The 19,761-nt window shown below is 37.4% G+C and overlaps 1 protein-coding gene across 2 annotated transcripts; it reads left to right on the top strand.

The window, feature by feature from the left end:
- The first annotated feature begins 15,656 nt into the window (after nt 1-15,656).
- On the top strand, nt 15,657-17,631 carry LOC117432167 (transcription factor HES-4-like). 2 transcript variants are annotated; one of them, XM_034053693.3, is made up of 4 exons: nt 15,657-16,005; nt 16,125-16,220; nt 16,333-16,420; nt 16,660-17,631. In XM_034053693.3, the coding sequence occupies exons 1-4, from the start codon at nt 15,892-15,894 to the stop codon at nt 17,250-17,252; spliced, it is 891 nt and encodes a 296-aa protein (XP_033909584.2). In that variant the 5' UTR covers nt 15,657-15,891; the 3' UTR covers nt 17,253-17,631. The 2 variants fall into 2 exon arrangements, with proteins under 2 accessions (XP_033909584.2, XP_033909583.2); XM_034053692.3 differs by having other exon boundaries at nt 15,661-16,005; nt 16,657-17,631.
- Nucleotides 17,632-19,761: the final 2,130 nt, after the last annotated feature.

The following is a 19,761-nucleotide window of genomic DNA, read 5'->3' as shown; positions in this document are numbered from 1 at the left end:
ATGATAAAAGATGCCTTGGTCATGGTCACAGTGTTAGCTGACAGTGATCTAATGAGTTGGAGCCTCCATAGCTCTCATTAGTATTAGTTTGGGGAGTTTGCTGAAACTGGTGGGAATGGCTCTTCAACCGGTGATATATCTGTGCTTCAACAAAAGGACATCTCGGAGCAAATGATATTTGGTCAGATCATTTGTTAACCGTAGCAGTTTCTTAATATTGCCATTGCCTCTGAATGTGTGGGTTTGTTTTCGGTGCCTTTTGTTACAATAAAAGTCCTTATTTTTTCACCAACTCAAATGGCATCTGTTGGTGTTCCTGGGGAGCTGCGGTCAGAATTCAAGAAAACTCATTGCATACAATGTGTTGTAGTTATAAAGGGGGCTTTGTTAAAAGAGGGTGGGTGGGGTGGGAGTGGGGGCACCCCTTTTTCTCTGTTGGCCAATAAATACAAAAGTTCTATACTTTTTCAACAAAAGTGTGGAGGCATTATTTATGCACAGAAAACATAAAGGCACAATTTGCATTGATTTTGTTTCCACAAAGGAAGGCAGTTTTAGTATAAGAAATTTCATAGTGATGCCTAATTCTCCCAAAATAAAGACACTTGTCACTTTTGCCATAAAGTGAAACCCTTGAAACGGACACTTCCTAAATTATAAAATTTGTGTCTGTTTCCCTTTTTCTTCTCTAGTATCCATAGTGTTTTCATCACTGCTCCGTGGAATGTACTTGTTTGGCAAAAGGATAGGAAGACTGCAACAAATTTAAATATATTGCGCTATTGACAAATACAATAGGAATAACACTGAAAAGGTTTTTATTATTGAAACGATGACGAAAAGTGTGAAAAATCTGTGATAAATGTGGTACGCCCTTAATTTTTGTCAGCTTTTGTCCAAGTTCAAACAATATTAGCAACAGATGTGTTTTAACGTAAAACATTTTCTCTACTTGTTTAGGATTTTATACATCTGTTTGACTTCTGAAAGAATTAAGTAGACACATTCCATTCTTTAATTCCTTTCAGTCCAAAACCAGTGCACAATACACATGTAATGCTCAATAATAGACCTGTCTTTTAGTTGTTGAACTTTGCACACACAAGATAAAAGATTGCATAAATCCTTTTCCTTTAGCATCCAGCAATAAATATATAAAATGTTCAGCCGTGTATCTATACAAAAGAGACAACTTTTTATATATGTTAAAATACTTCAGCATTATACTTCAACACTTCTGAAATGAATCACCTAAGTATTTTATATACAATGTGTGTATTGTTTTATATGTATTGCATATCCACACTTGCTGTGGCTTATCAAGTTGATGTTACTAGTGATGCAGTGCTCCTTGATCGTGCACTTTTTTTGGACGGTAACTTGTTTATTGCATCATTATGTTCCCCATGGATCCAGCTCTCTACATTGGCTAGCTAAGCCACAGCAAGCGATTTTATGCCAGCCCTGTTAGTGGGCATAGGGGTCGCTGCTAATGCATCACGTGACTAGGTCAGGCCTGTGTGACGTCATCCGACAGGAGCACAGACGCATTCATTGCTCAGCATATACCTTCCTGTTATAACCCTTGGAATTTGCTTTGTATGCGTCTCGGGTGCTACCCAACACATCTCACCATCCTGCCACAAATACTACTGATATTACACAGCACAATGTCTGAATAGAAAGCCAGCTAACACCAGCTGAATATAATAGAACACAAAAAACAGCCATCGTGAGGACTGCTTTATTTAACTAGTTAAACCATGGAAGAAAATCATATAATAAAAGAAAAACCTCTGTAGCAAAATCCAGTGGAAGTATTGATAAGTTACAGTATAGTGTTGTTTAAACAACGTTTCCTCCCCAGAGCTGCCCATTGCATTGAGTGTAACTACCACTCATGCTGGACAGTCTTCCGAAAAAGTTCATTTGGCTTCCAAAAGGAAGTCACTCAAATGATCTCATTGGGAAAGCATAAAACATTACATTTTCAAGAAACTAACACACTATAAACATAGGAAATTATACGGCTAGAAGAGTAGCCATTTTATCATAGGTGCCAGCTAATTTATACATGTGTAGTGATGGGGGGAGGAGAACCCTTGTTCTTCCCTGAGATTGTCTACTCCTAATGTGAATACACAACCCACAGTGCAGAGGTACATCTTTTCATATTGATCTTTGAATGGGTTCAAAGGGTAATGTTTGTTACATCAGATGGTATAATTGTTGTAATCTGTAATGATTAGTTGCTGTATAAATGTGTGTGCTACTGTATGAGTGTATTAGCGATTGTAAATTGTAACCAACCATGTAAATTGATCCCAGGACTCTCTGAAACAGGATGGTACAATTTAAGAGATTATCACAGTTAAATAAACGAATAAAGAAAGAATGTTATTATGAACCTATAGACTTGGTACCATGCTTTCCTTTTCAATCCAATTCTGATATCCACCCTGTGATAATTTGATTTCTTTATTTTTTTATTGCTTGCTTTTTGATCCTTTTGTACGTGTTGCTTGCTTGCTTGCTTGCTTTCGTTCTTTTAAGTTGTCGTTGCATTTTGTTTTTGAAGATTTATGTAAGTAGTACTAGCAATTCGTGCTTTTGTCAAAACTGCAGAAACAGAATTGTCATGCTCAAATTCACTTTACACCCAGATATGAATAGCTTGTTTGAGACACAAGCAGCATGGCTGTAAATACAGTGGGCACCATGTAATGTAATTATTTATACAGCCTTTTTCAGATCCGTCAACTCACTTTTTTAGCCACTGGCATCTTTGTATTCATTAAGAACACTGTCAGGTCTTCTGGAGTGAGTTCTCTTTAGAGAAAACAAAGGGACTGTTCTTTACCTATTGTCTCTTTTGTTTTAATAAGCCTGCTAGTAGCAGGAGAATCGAATTACTAAAAACCACAACAGCACAGTAAGAATGACCGTGCAAGGCAAGGTGAATGAGGAGCCTATTCTTGGAAGTAGTTTACACTATGCACTACACACTCAATAAAACGTTTTAAGTCACTGGAATGAAAAAGTTTCCCAAGAAAATTCAACTAATTAGTTAATAACATTGTTAAGTGTTAGCTTTTACATCAAACAACATAAAACGAATGCAAACCCAGGCAATTCACTTTGGAGAGACAGTTAAGCACAGATAATATTTGTCCTGATAGCTGAAGAAAACTGCTTTTAATTTATTTGTATTATTATTTTTATTATACCTGGTAATGCACAACACCATATTACAATATTACATTTTCTTTTTTAAATTGTAATATTTAGGTTTTAATATGCATAGAATACAGCTCAGTAACAGTGGTGAAAATTGATAAGAAGTGTGTAAAATGTACAATAAAAGAAATTAAATGTTACTAATGACTATCCAATTAGAAAACACAGCAAAAGGAAAGATAACAAACTGACACACTATCACTAGCAGTTCTACACACCTGGGCATTCTAAATGTAGAACGATGTGATTCCGGCAGGAGTTCTAGAACAATTCTAGTAGCATGTAGTTTTCTGTGCAACATGTTCAGCATTTCCCGGTTTGCAAACTGTGGTTTCAGCACACAGCCCTCCACAATACTGTCAGCACCCTAACAACACTTACTTATTATATCTAAGAAATAATTCGGTACTTGCAAGTGCCTGTTGTGGTGCAGTTGTATCCTACCGAGGTGGATAACGTGGTAATTGGGCAGTGTTGGTACATACTGTTTAAAAGCATAAGTGACTCATGTTAACATGAATGCATTGTCGAAAAAACAAACAGAGCAGTGATTCTGTATATAATATTAATATATATTATATCTGTTTGTGTATTTATTTAGTGCGTGAGAATTGACATGTTTAGCGAAACAAAGAATCTTGTTGATCCTTTTTAATTCAAAGGCTCTTCGCACATTTTTCTGTATGGCCTCTATTATTATTTCTCCACACTAGATAAGAACCACACATGTATCTGCTGGTACCAGACAGCCTGGCAGTTTAATTAGTAGAAAGAATCCAAGATTGTGTATCACTTGCATGTTTTTGTGTGATATGTAACCTTTCTTGGCATAAGCGTACAACCCTGCAATGATTATTAGGTCTGGCATTGTTAAACACTACAGCTGTGGCCAAAAGTTTTGCATCACCTATATAAATATTTCAATTTTTGTCAGTTTTTCATGAAGTTTCATGAAAACAACAAAGCAGTATGCAATTCAATATGGTAACATTATTCAGCAGGTTTCATTCAACTTTATAAAGCACAACTAGTTCATTCTATAGGGTGATCCTAACCCTTTGTCCATAGCTGTGGACATGATGCTTTTACTGTATTATAGCTTCATGGCATTTTCTTTTGTGGTTTTCACTGGAGTTTGGGTTTCTGGTGTCAATACCTAATAATATCAAATCTAGTACTGATTGAATACATTAACTTGCAGCATGTTTTATATTACAATTCCATTTGCAAAGATTGTGCCGTTTCATTTATTAAAACAAAATAAGATACAAAATAAAACTTTTGAATGTAAAACTTGATAAATGTCAAAGCATTTTGATGAATTAAAACCATTACAGAGGATAATTAAACCAAATTGAAGACAAGCATTGTAGCCTTTTTCAGTACTTGTAGGTTGTGCTAAAAAGCCTTATTGCATTAGTCTTGTAACTAACACGGATTTAGTCAAAATATTTAGTTTGGGAATCAAATTAAAGGTTCCAGCTATTTGGGATTCAATTTGGCTTTTTTTTTGACACAAGTCGAAATTCCAAATGCATCAATGCAGTTCTAAAGACGTTTCACTGTGTATTTCTGTCTACTGACCCATTCTAACTAACCTTATCGTTTGGGAGTGTGTTTTTTAAAGGAGTTCCATGGAACCTGCTTACAAAAGATGTTTTTGTGTATAGGAGTGGGGTGATCTGTGATATAAAGTGTACACAAAAAACGTATTCGAGGATGTCAGAATGGCTTTGGAGAGAAAATAAACTGCTGTCGCTGATTTGACTTGACTTAATCTGATTAGGCCAACCTCATCAACACACCACTGAAAAGAGAGAAGAAAGGCGTGAATTGGGAAAAGGGGCTCTTTTTACTAATGGAGTCAGAGAGGTTTCGAAAAGGCATTGTTTAGGACGCGCTGGTCCACAGATGGCAAAAAGACAACAAACATTTTGAAAAGCGAAGCAAATATAATTGATGCAAGTTTTTAGCAGGTATGGGAACAAAAACGTAATGAGATTAAGGAAAGGAAATCTAAAGGGTCCATGAAATACCTTACAATCTAACTCTGGTTGTTGTGATAAGAACGTGCTTTGATGTCTTCAAGCTTGAATTGACTTTATTTTATTATTCACAACAGACAAAATATCTACACATTTAAACTAATTAAAGTACTAAGACATAGCCTATTTTAATGTACCCCCAGGGAGTTAGTCATAAATCAAAACTAGATGAAAATCGCTATTTTAGGAAATAAAACGGAACAAACAGTAAATCATTTTATATAAAAACGCTTTTATATGTTTGTTATTTTTTTTTCTAAAAAATCTGATATATTGTATTACGCTAGTAGGGTACTGAAATTGGATGTATTTGAACTGCACCGTGAATTGACGTTTGATTACATTTGTTAAGGAGGGTTTTGTCTTAATTTTTTGTTTAAGATCGTAATTTTTTTGCATGTATGATGTCAACCCACAAGACGTTTTTTTGTTTTGTTTTTTGTAATTTGTACTGTTATTGTTTTGTATTCTGATTGGTCGCACAGCGTCAGCTGGCACCTATTACAATTCTTACGTGCTTTTTATAAATCTTTTAATTACAGAATTAAAAATATACTGCAATGTTTCTGCAGGGCACAGATATGGCCAAAAGTTTTACATCATCTATAGAATAAATAATTTTGCATCATAAAGTCGAATGAAATAATGTTACGTTAACATATTGAATTACATGCCGCTTTGTAGTTTTCCTTATACTAAACGAAAAAATGACGACAATTGAAAAATGTGACATTTAAAAAAATAACGTGAAAAACTGTATCACTATTATGGCTTGCGGTAGACTTTTTGCTATATAATTTTGTAGTTCCTTTCATTACATGTTGTTAATAATAATAATAATAATAAATCTAAATTATGTTCATGTAGTTTAGTTTGTATTTGCTCAATCCTAAAATTTCTAAATGATGCAAAATGTGTGGCCATAGCTGTATGTTAGTAGTATTTTGAACAAGGTATTTTTAATGGACTATTACATAAGTGAAAAAGAAAAGTCCTAACTTGTTTACAAAAAACAAAACCAATGTAATAAGACATTGATAAAGTAGTTTGCCTAATGTTGTATTGTTTGGTTTAGCTGTCCTTGTGTGCAACTTATTAAGTTTGGCATGAGTATTAAAATAGCTGTACAGTACTTTAATGTGCATGGTCATTTAAGAATATATCCTTGAAGAAAATATCCTGCAAAATCCCCATCTTACTCATTTTAGTCATTGATAAATAAGAGGTTATGTAATGGGTTCAATGCAAAACTCAAACAGAATACAGAACTGAAATATAGAGATACCATAGATGGTTTGTGTCAGTGTGAGTGTAACAGGTGCAGAAACGTTCTCTACCTTTGGGGTCCCTGCTGTCTCTAGCTGAACTTACTTGCCATCATGTTGTCTGATCATTTCCTCTATTCACAGTGGGATATACCTGATGGCAACATACTGTTATTACTGAACAAATAAGTCAGACCCATTTCAAAATACAGGTACACTAACTCCCTGTAATTACACTGTAATTCCCATTTTCTAATATTTACTAAATGCATATCGCAGCATGCAACTTTGTGATTGTGAGAACTCAATACATTCACTGCGTCTACTGAGGAAAGTTAGTTCCCCGATTTAATAACACCATGTAAGTAAATGCATGTAATAATTTGAGAAAAGTACAACTCTAATGTAACTGGAGTGCAATCTACCTGCATTTAAAAGTGTGTTCAATAAGCCAACATCAAAAAAGCGATTGCTAAAGAATGACTAACGTTTTCCTTTATTCTTTTGTATTGGTGTTGCTGGTTATTTCACGCTGTGTGTGTGTGTGTGTGTGTGTGTGTGTGTGTGTGTGTGTGTCGCTACCGGGTACCAGGTAGCAAGCAGGATGCTGTTTTATGGAATGCAGTTTATCCTGTAGCCCCCAGTGCCTGGCACTTGCAGGGAGTTTCTCATCAGAGGTGCTTATGAGACTGATGTCTGGCTCCGTGCCTCCCGTGACACACTAGAAAAGGAATTGCAAGGAACAGATTCACCCGTATCATGGAGGGGTGTTAAAGGAGTGATTCTTAGCTCTAATTATCACTGACAACACTGTCACCGGTATCGGTGTGCTACAATCTCTTTGCTCTTGCTTTTTGTGTTGTTATTTTAACTTTTTTTTTCAGATACAACACTTAACAGAAATAAAAAGAGGGTTTTAACTTAAGATTTCTGATTGGTATTTATAATCTCTTGCAATGTCAACAGCCAGCTGCCCTCCTATAACATGTTACTTATCCTTCATCAGGCTGTTTAAGTTTCAGGAATGATGCTCAATTCTCACTCTTTTATTTCATAAAACAAAATCAGAAGAGAGTGAAAATCATCAGGGAAGACAAATGTTTCAGCATTTTCTATATATCTTCAAATCAGAAAACAGTGAAACATCCAGTCTGATGTTATTGTATCAGTAACTAGTAACTGGGTGACGGATCTGTGTGTTTTTTTCTTCAGACAAATCCCAGTAAACATAATTAAGAACAATGTGGTTAGAAAGCATGTAAGGAGATTGGGCTGGCAAGGCTTGCTAATACAGATATAATTGACTGTTTTCTGCTTTCTGCACATGGATTGCGGTTACTCAGCCCCATTATCCACTAACAAATGAACAAGATCCTAGTGAAAGGAAGGTCTTCATCCTGCAATGGCATCAGAGAATGGGGAACTGGGCTGTGTTCAGTCTGGACACAGCCTTGCTTTAGCCTCTTTCTTTTCATCTCTGCCGCTTTCTCAAGATGTTTCCCAGCTTAAGTCAGAAAACACGCACTCAGGAAAGCCTTTGATACCGTACTTTAAAGAACAGACATCTGTCTGGACAGGCAATCTAGTGTTGTTGAGGGCAAGACCGTTGGATCGGTGGCCAGCAAAAAAGCCATCTGACTAAGAAAACTTCATTTAAAAGGATAAAGTCAAGTGTTTGGTTGCTGCGTTGCATTTTACTGTTTGCCAAATGTGTACAAAGGTTCTGTCGTGTTTCTTTTCTTCTGTAACATAAAGAAGATACTGAAGAGGAGAACCCCCCCCCCCCCCCCCCCCAACATCATAGCCTTTACTGACTATATCTTTCACCACTTATTCATACATATTGCAAAAGGGATACTTGGTTTTAAAACAGTGGAATATATATAACTGACATGCTAATGTAAACGAAGTTAGGGCTAAAAGGAAAAAAAAACTCAAAGCAATGCATTTTATCTTGTAGAAAACAGAAGTCTTTTACACCATCTACAATGGCACCTCTGGAGGACTGGGTTTGAATCAGGCATGCTGTGGATTGTAAGTTCAATGAGTTTTGATGGTCTTGACTCTCCCCTGACAGTTGTCGGTGTTAAAAAACAAATACACGATTGGCATGGGGAACTTCTGCAGGCAGTCGCAAAAAAGAGAGCCCAAGAATATAGAGACCAGTGGTGTAGTCGAGTCAAAACAAAGAGGGGAAATTCACATTGCAACTGCTCTATGGAAAAACGAAAACAGGGTTACGATTCCTGACGATATTTACTCCAAAGTGCAATGCGAACTCTTCTTTTTGTAAAAGGGAAAGGAAAATTCATCAGAAGGTTTAACTGTAATGCTCAGAAGTGCGTGGCTAAGTTGTTTGTTCCTAGTTAATGTAACATTTTGTACTTTTCCCACTAGTGTACAAATTAGGCCATGTGTGAATCTGGCTCCCATGAGCTTATGCAACTGGTGTAACAGATTACCAAAATAGTGACTATTTTAACCCTTTATCAATATTTTGACCATATAGCAACAGCTCAGGTAGACTTGGCCAGTGCTTGTGGCTTGTGTGGAATATTTTTCACTTTTGAGGTGCTTTCATGCAAAGATTATTAAGGGTGCAAACTTTTGGTTTGGTTGTCTTCTCTAAATGTATAACTTTTTTTTTAATCAGTGTGTCTTTAGTGAGAAATCACTTTAATTCATACCACAATACCCCTAGAAACTAGAGTAACTGTAGATTCCACATTGCTGTGAGTTTAAATCTGGATAACACACGCCTTCAAAATAACATTGCAGTTTATCTTTATTTGTCACTACATTCAGATGTAAACAGTGGATTTTCAGTCTGTTTGCGTCCCAAGTCCAGCTTTTAAAAAAAAAAAAAAAAAAAAAAAATATTTAGTCGTCGCCAATTATTTTACCCCGGTTTTCGCCCAATTATTATCTGTATCCCCGGCTCACCGCTCGCAACCCCCCCGCCGACTCGGGAAATGTAGGCTGGAATACGCGTCCTCTGAAACGTGCTCCTGCCAAGCCGTCATTTTTCGCACTGCAGATCCTATAGTGCCGGAGGACAACACAGGTCTGGCGACTCTATCGGCCACAGGGGTTGCTGATGCGCGGTGAGCCGTGGATTCCCCTGCCGACCTAAGCCCTCCCTACCCGGGCAGCGCTCAGCCAATTGTGCGCCGCCCCCTAGGAACTCCCGGTCACGGTCAGCTGTGACATAGCCTGGATTCGAACCTGCGATCTCCAGGCTATAAGGCACATCCTGCACACCGTGCGGAGCGCCTTTACTGGATGCGCCACTCGGGAGCCCCCCGGAGTCCTGCTTTCTAAGTATCACAACGGGTGCCAACAGGCAAAATTGAAGCTAATACAAAATACCTTGCCTGGTTTTCAAGACAGTTACATGAAGACATTTAAAAGTCAAAAACTGTAAACGGGTAATAGAATGTGTATTGAAATGTTTCCCTAATATACTGTATGTTACAAAAAACAACCTGCGTTGTGAAATACACTCTATAATTGGGTATAGATGCTAATAACTTTCATGAATCCTGTTTAGTGAGGATCATTAACTCTTGCAGAGATTCTACCCCAAGTTACCAAGGCTCAGTCCCTTAATATCCTTTTTACTCCATTCGCTTTCACCCCTGATCGAGGATGTGCAGGATAAACCCAGAGAAAATCCAGGATAGGCTGGTTCAAAATCCCTAGGCAAACAGACGTTTCAGTGGCTTCTCACACAGCTGTAAGATGTAATATTCCCTGCAAACAGTACCCCCAAGGCCACAGCAGTGGTATAAGGATAGCAAACACCAGAACAATACACTGAGATGCAGCCAGAAACTTTGCTGGAATTGCCATGTTCTTAGTGGTCCTTTATTCCAGTTATCTTTGGATTAGGACCCCAAAATGGGAGGTATAATGCAGGCTTATATAGACTAAAGAATTGGCCGATGACTCAATCAAGCTGATACACAGCTCCAGGATCCGAAATGTAATACTAAATTTGTAAGCTGTTTGTAAAACGTTATTTAAAAGAACAAACATTAATATTACTTCAATAAAGCCATAGTGTATTTGTGTTTTTATAATCTCCCACAAACACCAGTAAGAGTGAGCATGTATATGTATACAACCAGTTATTGTTGCCTTTCCAAACCTCAACCCCTAACTGTGTACAATAGCTTTATAGTTCAGAGAATATTCTTGGAAAACTTTATTTTGTTTGGGGGTTCAAAATCTGCCCTTATTGAAGTCTAGCCTTGGCATTACCGTGAGCATGCAGGAAGTCCTATATACATTACCAAAGGCGTACGCTTGCATCCTGGTGCCGCTCTTGCATGTCTGGATCATCGTGGTGTTGCATCTTGCCGCATCTCCCAATAAAACAGTAATAAACTATGGTTATAAATAAGAATAAAAAAATAACAATACAAATTATTGAAATGGGATAAAACGCAGTTGCTTGTTTTAATTTATCTTTTTTATTTATGTATTTATTTATTTATTTATTTAATGTTGGATATCGAGCATTTTATATATATATATATATATATATATATATATATATATATATATAATATATATATATATATATATATATATATATATATATATAATTAGCTCAAAGAGCCAGCTGCCCAACGTTTCGATATGTTGTACGTATCTTTCTCAAGGGAGCCTGTGTTTGAATCCAAACATTGGAGGTATTTATAGGTTTTTGACGGCATGACAACTACTTGTTATTGTTTACATTCAAATTCATGATTTATTCTTACATGATGTAATGGTGTTCTATATATTGTGACATCATTTTTACTTCTATCTTTGAATCTGTATTAATTCTAATTAACACTACTTTATATAAACTTATACTTGTACTATTGGTTCATTCATTTTTTTATTTCTAATTAACAAAAGGTGGTTCTGAATTCTTTTATATAAAGTAGTTCCAGGCTCTCCAACATATTTGATTTCATCACATTTTTCACAGGCTATTCCATAAACAACATTGCTATTTTTACAGTAGGTATTAGTTTTTAGTGGATATGTGGTGTTCTTATGTTTAATTATATTTTTACGTTTGTCTATGTGTTTACACACTTTACATCTACTAGTGCATATGTTAGTAGAACCTATTTTGTCAATTATTCTTTTATGTTTACTGTGAACTAAAATATCACCTAAATTAGCTTCTCTTTTGAATGCTACAACTGGGGCCTTAAGAAATACTTTTTTTAATTTTTCTGAGTTATGTAGAATCCGCAAGTGTTTCCAAACTATCTTAGAAATATTGGGCAAAAGTTTAGAGTAAGTCATTATTAATGGGACTCTTTTGACCTTTTTATCTCTATTTTTATAATCTAGTAGATCATCTCTTTTTAGTTTATCCACTTTTCTTAACTCCGTCTCTATAATTCTTTCTTTGTATCCTCTTTTTTTAAGATTTATGTATATATATATATATATATATATATATATAATATATATATATATATATATATAATTACAGTATAAACAAACGCACATTGATGCCAACTGTGATAATTACTTTATTAGTTTAATAAGTAACCTGAAAAGGCTCACTTTACATTGGGGGAATTAAACATTAATCAACATTAAGCGGTTTGGTATTTTTTTTAAAAAAAGATCCAATTGATGAAAATGTAATATTTAAAAAAAAAAAAAAAAAAAAAAAAAAAAAAGCTCTTATTACTCAGTGAAAAAAAAATACACACGGGCTTACAAATGGAAAGTTGCTGTCAAAAGAAATCACGTTTTTCAAAACGGAGTGAAGCATCTTGAACAGCACACCAAATTGAAATATATACAGATCTGAGGCAGGAGCTTTCTTTTAATTATATTGAAGAAAAATGATTGAAACTCTTTATAGCTACAGACAAGCATTATATATATATATATATATATATATATATATATATATATATATATATATATATATATATATATATATATATAATATCCTTTTGGAATCTCAGATATAACTTTTTTTCTGTATTTTTGGAATCGGCTTTTGAGTTGGGAGGAGTTTTCTGATCTTATTAGTAATGTTTATTTCACACCGAAGCAAGTGTTGCGTGTCGCACAAATAATGAGGAATTTAAAAACAATACGAGACCAGTCGAAAAGTTTGCGTGCGGTGTGAAGAACAATAACCAGTTTTGTATGCATTTTAAATAACAGTTTAGAACACATTAAAAAATACACGTTGCAGAGTTGGTTTGTGGATTTTGTGTTGTAGGAGCCGCAAAACCAGACGACAGGCACACAAAACGTTTTTGTTTCAGGTTTAAATCGCAGAGACACATTTTAGTGATGGAAACAATCATTCAAATGTAATTGCATTTCTGTTTGATTACATTTAATAATTTTAACGTTTTCAGTTTGAACATTAAATGACTATTGTATTCTAGCTATTGTATTCTAGCTATACAGCCATGTCTGTTTAATGTACTGTATAATAAAATCAAATGCTGGTATGTTAATGCAGCGTGAAATATCCGATTTGGATTCAGTTAGGCTACATTTAACATGGTGAGTGCAATGGTATGATTTATTCGACTCAAACGTTTTTATTTTACTAAATGTAGTTATTTTTTTTGACAGCTCAAAGCCTTAACATATAGTGAGTGTATTGTCTTTCATATAGCAGGATTTCGCTTTTAACACCGCACCTGCTGTAGGAAACGTATTTCTGTCTGTCTGAATTTATTTTTTTTTACAACTTTTTTACTTTAAACACGCTGTGCCGTGGTTTGGTGTCTAAAATTAGCTCGGGAAACTTACTTCTGTAGTGTTCTCACGTACTTTGGAATACAAAACCCTATCAAAAAAGATAAAATCTACAACCCGCTGTATGCTTATTGATAGGTCAGATTCTGAAAGTAGGCATAATGAAAGGTTTTCTCGTGTAGGAAAATTGGCGCCACCTGGCGCATGTGATCAACACTGCAACGGTTGCAATACAAATCTAATTTCATATGCGCATTTGTGCAAACAAAAGGTTATCCTATAAAGGCTGCCATGTAATCTGCCAGGGCTGACAAAATAGTTTATTGAGAGTATTGCGTGTGTATGTGTTAAACATGGATGAACAGAATTGCATTTTACTATCCACAACATATATATATTGTGTTGCTTGAACTATCCGACAGATGGCGCTTGATCACCCCAAATTGGCTATTTACACGACTGTAGCTTGGGTCGATAATACAATAGTAACTAATAAACACTGTATCGTATTGTAGTTTAATACGATCTGGTATGTGTAATAGATACAATACTAATCCAACGGGTTCCGATTACTAAACCATTACGGTTTCTATAATTCGATGCTTGGACCTTAAAATGGTGTTCCAAACACGACGCGTAGAATTTGGATCAACTTGTTCCGTTTAATACCACTTACATAGAACCTCATGCTCAGTATTTAAGCATGGCTCTATAAGGGTCTTAAATACATCTGGGTTCCAGAGAAAGCTTGAAACGACTGAACGGTTCTGTACAGAACACCACCACACCCTCCTCTTTAGATCGTACAGTTCGTTCTCGAACCCAGCACCTTTGTTCTGCAAAGTTCCATCCCAGGTTCCAAAGAAAATCGTTTTCGTTCACGTAGCCTATATTTGAAATATGTTTTGTGTTATTTTAGTAAAACACATATGAAGATCATTACTTAGCACGCAGCTCGTACCCTCGAAGACGCCTAAATAAGAATAATTTAACAAAATGGGTTTGTTAATGTGTGAGGGCTTTTTTACTCGTCATAATAGCATAAATATCTGGCTCTTTGAGCTAAAATAAATTATATAAAATCTTAAAGTGTGCTATCTGTTGTTTTGATTCTCTGTGCTTTTGGTTTTAACTAAGTATTATTATTATTATTATTATTATTATTATTATTATTATTATTATAAGAAGCCGTGCCTGTATGCAGTGTGTTGCCTGTGCAAGGAGCCCGCCACGCGTCAGTAGTGCTCCGGCACAACCCCATTCCACATGTCTACCGTACGCAGACTCTAGACTTCTCCCGCAGCAAGAAAAAAAACGAAACTGCTCCAGCAGGCTGTATTTACATTAATCAGACAGAGACGAGGCACTGTTTACAATGCGAGATTATTTCTGAGTGGAGGAGGGGGGCGTGGTTTTCCCAGGCTTTTGCTTCTTGCGTAGCTCGGTATCAGCTAGCAGCACTTTGGCACGTGCTTCGGAAAGACAGAAGTGCACAGAGCAGGCGCACACTGTGGGCTGGCACGCGGACAGATGTCGACCTCTCGCTGGGATGATTGACAGACAAGGACTTCCCCGGCCAATGAGCGCTCGCTGGAAGCAGCTAAGCATACAAGCGGCCAGCGCCGATTGGCTGCCAGCGTGCTGCTGCGAACCGCCTCGCGTGCCGACACAGCTGCCTTTTTCACAACTGCAGCAGATGATGGATGTGATTAAATACCTGCCTGCACTCTGCCCTAACACAGTAACATTGGCGAGTGAAAACTACACACGGGGAGCTTAAATGCGCTTTCAGAATAGATCAGTCTACATTTCATATAACTCAATAAGATCATTAGAACACTTACTGATTTTAATTATGAACTCGGGTGTTTCAGGTATTATCTTTCCAACGTCGTTATCCAAGCAATTTGGTTCATTATTATTATTATTATTATTATTATTATTTCAACCAAAATATATCTTGCAAAACGAATCTATTGTAGTAATTAACAAATAAAATAACTTTTTAGTGCCATAGGTAGATATATAGGGTATATGCATTTCCCAGCACTGTCTAGAGATAGGTTACGTGGTACAAGGGTAAATTCCAGCTAAGTGAGAGAACTTGGTAGCAAACACCCAGCGCATTCTCCCAATTCCCCTTATCGCTTCTTAGTTTGGACCGACTGCACTGCCGGGCCGCTTTGTTGTTTGTCCCTCTGGGCTGATTGAGCAGCGCGTGACTGACAGCCCGCGGGGGTGTTGTCCAATCACCGACCTACCCCGCGCCCAATGGGTGAGTCCGCACGCTGATTGGCTCCAGCGAGTGTGGGAAAGAATGCAGAGAAGGTTTCACACGAACTGGGAGCAAGCGAGAGAGCTATAAATACCAGGAGCGTGCTGCTGGATGAGAGAGAGCAACCCTGCAAGAAACAGCTGCAAAGCGCATGACAGACTGGCACGCAGTGATACAGCTCATACTGGTCTCAGTCTGCTTTCAAGATCTTAGCCAAAAAAAAAAATCGATTAACACTGCAACGTTAATGCGATATACCCGCTAGTGTTCTACAACTTTTTCAAACTCTTAAAAGGATACCTCCTTGATCAAAACGCCTTCCCACATGAAAATGCCAGCCGATACCATGGAGAAACCTACCGCATCCCCAGCTGCTGGTGCGCCGGCAAGCGCTGCTCAATCGCCGGACAAGTCAAAGAGTGCAAGCGAACACAGAAAGGTAAATTTGTCTCCGTAAACGAGAGAACCTGTTGATTTTGTTGAGCTCGCTTGAAAGCGAAACCTCTTGTGTCGTTTGATCACTGGCACTCATGGTAGTATTTATGTCTTTTTTTGCAGTCATCCAAACCCATCATGGAAAAGCGCCGCAGAGCGAGGATTAACGAAAGCCTTGGGCAACTCAAGACCCTGATTCTGGATGCTCTTAAAAAAGATGTAAGTGTCGGTTAATATAGCAAACTCTGTTGCGTTCTGCAATAAAGAACACTATGCATTTCCCATGGCTTGTTTGCAAGGGACTTATGTTGTATTTACTTTTATTTTCCAGAGCTCCAGACACTCAAAACTTGAAAAAGCCGACATCCTTGAGATGACTGTGAAACACCTGAGGAACCTGCAGCGTGCCCAAATGACTGGTATGTATCTTTACACTGAAAATTAAAAATAAGAAATACTTTACCGTCTATAATAATTTACTATAATATATGCAAGCTTTAAAAAGAAAAAGAAAAACTTTACAAACTGTCAATACTTTTCAAAACGTAGTAAGTCAGTTAAATACATGCACAACTAAATAACGATCTGACAAATAGTCACATTAATAATAAAAAAAAACATAGTGCTAACGTGTTTTTTTTTTCCTCAATTTTAGCAGCTCTCACTGCTGATCCCACAGTCATGGGAAAATACCGAGCTGGATTTAACGAGTGCATGAACGAGGTGACCCGGTTCCTGTCCACTTGCGAAGGGGTTAACACCGAGGTCAGGTCCCGTCTCTTGAACCACTTGTCCGGCTGCCTTGGTCAGATGATCGCCATGAACTACCCGCAGCCCGCTGGGCTCCAGCCGGGCCACCTCGCGCAGCCCTTGCAAGTGCAGCTCCCATCCGCAGCAACTGCCCCCCTCAACGGAGTCTCCATGCCCGGCAAGCTCAGTCCGGCCGAAGCGATCTCCCCAAAGGTATACGGCGGCTTTCAGCTTGTTCCCGCAACGGACGGACAGTTTGCTTTCCTGATTCCCAACCCTGCATTCGCATCTGCCAATACCCCGGTTATTCCTCTCTACGCCAACACCAACGTGCCAGTGGCCGTCAGCACCAGCCCTGTGCACGCCAACGCAGCGCCAACCGTGACGTCTCCGATCCAAGGCATGACGTCATTCGGAATCTCCGGTGTTTCACGAGCTGTCAGCCCCATGGGCGTCATCAGCACCGGCCCAGAGAGCGAATCTGTGTGGAGGCCTTGGTAAAGAAAAGACAAAAAATAAATGAAAATAAAATAGGCCTTCTCCCTAGAACACTTATAAAGACTAAAAAAAAAAAACCGTTCCGTTGTAAGGAACGCACCAAGCTCTTCTGAAGGACTTACAATAAGAGTTGTTGTTATTTATTATGTTTATCCAACATTTGGATGACTTTTTATAGTTGTAAATATGATTTTCATTCTTGGTGAAGATGTTTATATTGAAAGTTCTTTTTTTCTGGAAAGAATATAGTTTTGTATTAACCTGTCACAAATGAGTGTTTCAATGCCAAAGTCATGTTTTTTTTTATTTGTATTCTAGTTTTGTGTTTCAAGCCTCCTGCATACAGAGGGTTCAAATAAATACAATATTTGAAATTTATAAACTGTTCTCGTTTCCTTTCTGCTGAAATGCATTGCACATTACAAAGACACCACACAATATAATTTGGGAAAACATACGGTTTGTGTTAAACTATTTATGTTTAACACAAACTGTTAACCACACGCGTTACTGCTTTTGATTTAATCACATGTTTTTTTTTTTACAGTGTTTATATCGCAGTATCCAGTGTTACAATGTGTAGGAAAGACACCCTCACCCTCCTGCCCGTTAACACACAGCCATTGTACAATGTGACACGTTTATGCATGTCCGCCCAAACCAGGGCTGAGTGAGCATAACGCTCGGCAATGTCAACCCTGACAGTCCGTGTTACTTGCACCATCATTGTATGTTTTCTATACACTAACAGTTAAACTATAAATTAAAAACGATACTAACTACAGTATACTGTGTTTTTACAGTAGTTCATGAACTTACACTGAGTATAACTTTTAGGGCCATATGACACGTTAATAGTATAACAGTTACATTATTGATCTGTTCGTTTTATGGTAGTTTTATACCTTTTAAAAGGTGTTCTCTTGTCTCAGAAAATGTGCTTTTGCACGTGTTTTAAAATGTTAATTGTAAAGAGGTGTATTAGGTGGTTCCAACACGTTCCTGTATAACGCTTTAAAATGCAGCGTTGGAGTGTGCGGGGTGATACGGCCTCTGCATCAGGTGTTAAAAATGCATTTTAAAGTTCCGGTCCATACTAAACCACACGGGCAATGCATTGCGCGGGATAACGTTGATAATTTCATTAAATGGCCAAATAAAAGCAAAGGCGGGAAACGTGTAGCGCCGTACACTTTATAGTGGGTATAATAGACTTCATCCACAAAGGCGGGAGAATATTTTTCTTTTGCAAAAGGTAATTAAAAGTATGAAAAGGTCTCATCTCGTATGCAGCGGGATCTGTAGGAACTCTAAGCCCCATTGAAGTCCCTGGGAACTCCGCGCTGGGGTTAATGTCCTAACAGATTGCCACATTGATGGAAGGAATCTTACATCCTTTGTACATTCAGTTGCTCAGTTCCACCCTGAATACCTGATTAGAGAAAGAGCTGGAATCGTTAAAGAAAAAGCGTGCAGGAAAGACGCGTCTTAGCGCCCATTACACTTGTACAAAAGCGGTGCTCCAAACATTCTATATATATATATATATATATATATATATATATATATATATATATATATATATACAGCTCTGGAAAAAATTAAGAGACCACTGCAAAATTATCAGTTTCTCTGGTTTTACTATTTATAGGTATGTGTTTGGGTAAAATGAACATTTTTGTTTTATTCTATAAACTACTGACAACATTTCTCCCAAATTCCAAATAAAAATATTGTCATTTAGAGCATTTATTTGCAGAAAATGACAACTGGTCAAAATAACAAAAAAGATGCAGTGTTGTCAGACCTCGAATAATGCAAAGAAAATAAGTTCATATTCATTTTTAAACAACACAATACTAATGTTTTAACTTAGGAAGAGTTCAGAAATCAATATTTGGTGGAATAACCCTGATTTTCAAGCACAGCTTTCATGCGTCTTGGCATGCTCTCCACCAGTCTTTCACATTGATGTTGGGTGACTTTGTGCCACTGGTGCAAAGATTCAAGCAGCTCGGCTTTGTTTGATGGCTTGTGACCATCCATCTTCCTCTTGATCACATTCCAGAGGTTTTCAATGGGGTTCAGGTCTGGAGATTGGGCTGGCCATGACAAGGTCTTGATCTGATGGTCGTCCATCCACACCTCGATTGACCTGGCTGTGTGGCATGGAGCATTGTCCTGCTGGAAAAACCAATCCTCAGCGTTGGGGAACATTGTCAGAGCAGAAGGAAGCAAGTTTTCTTCCAGGACAACCTTGTACTTGGTTTGCTGATAATTTTGCAGTGGTCTCTTAATTTTTTCCAGAGCTATATATATATATATATATATATATATATATATATATATAAATATGTCTTGAATCCTGTAAGTGCTTGGAAACTACTTTTATGCAAAATGGGAGGCTGTGTGGTCCAGTGGTTAAAGAAAAGGGCTTGTAACCAGAAGGTCCCCGGTTCAAATCCCACCTCAGCCACTGACTCTGTGTAACCCTGAGCAAGTCACTTAACCT

Source organism: Acipenser ruthenus, chromosome 27 (assembly GCF_902713425.1).
Source record: "Acipenser ruthenus chromosome 27, fAciRut3.2 maternal haplotype, whole genome shotgun sequence".
In the NCBI taxonomy this organism is placed as follows: Eukaryota; Metazoa; Chordata; class Actinopteri; order Acipenseriformes; family Acipenseridae; genus Acipenser; species Acipenser ruthenus.
Note: the sequence above shows the minus strand (reverse complement) of the source record. Positions and strands in the feature narration are given on the sequence as shown.

Coding starts and splice junctions, on each gene's coding strand:
- LOC117432167 (XM_034053692.3), top strand. CDS start 15,892: ATGAAAATGCCAGCCGATACCATGGAGAAACCTACCGCATCCCCAGCT. Junction 16,006..16,124: donor GTGCAAGCGAACACAGAAAG/GTAAATTTGTCT, acceptor CTTTTTTTGCAG/TCATCCAAACCCATCATGGA. Junction 16,421..16,656: donor GCAGCGTGCCCAAATGACTG/GTATGTATCTTT, acceptor CCTCAATTTTAG/CAGCTCTCACTGCTGATCCC.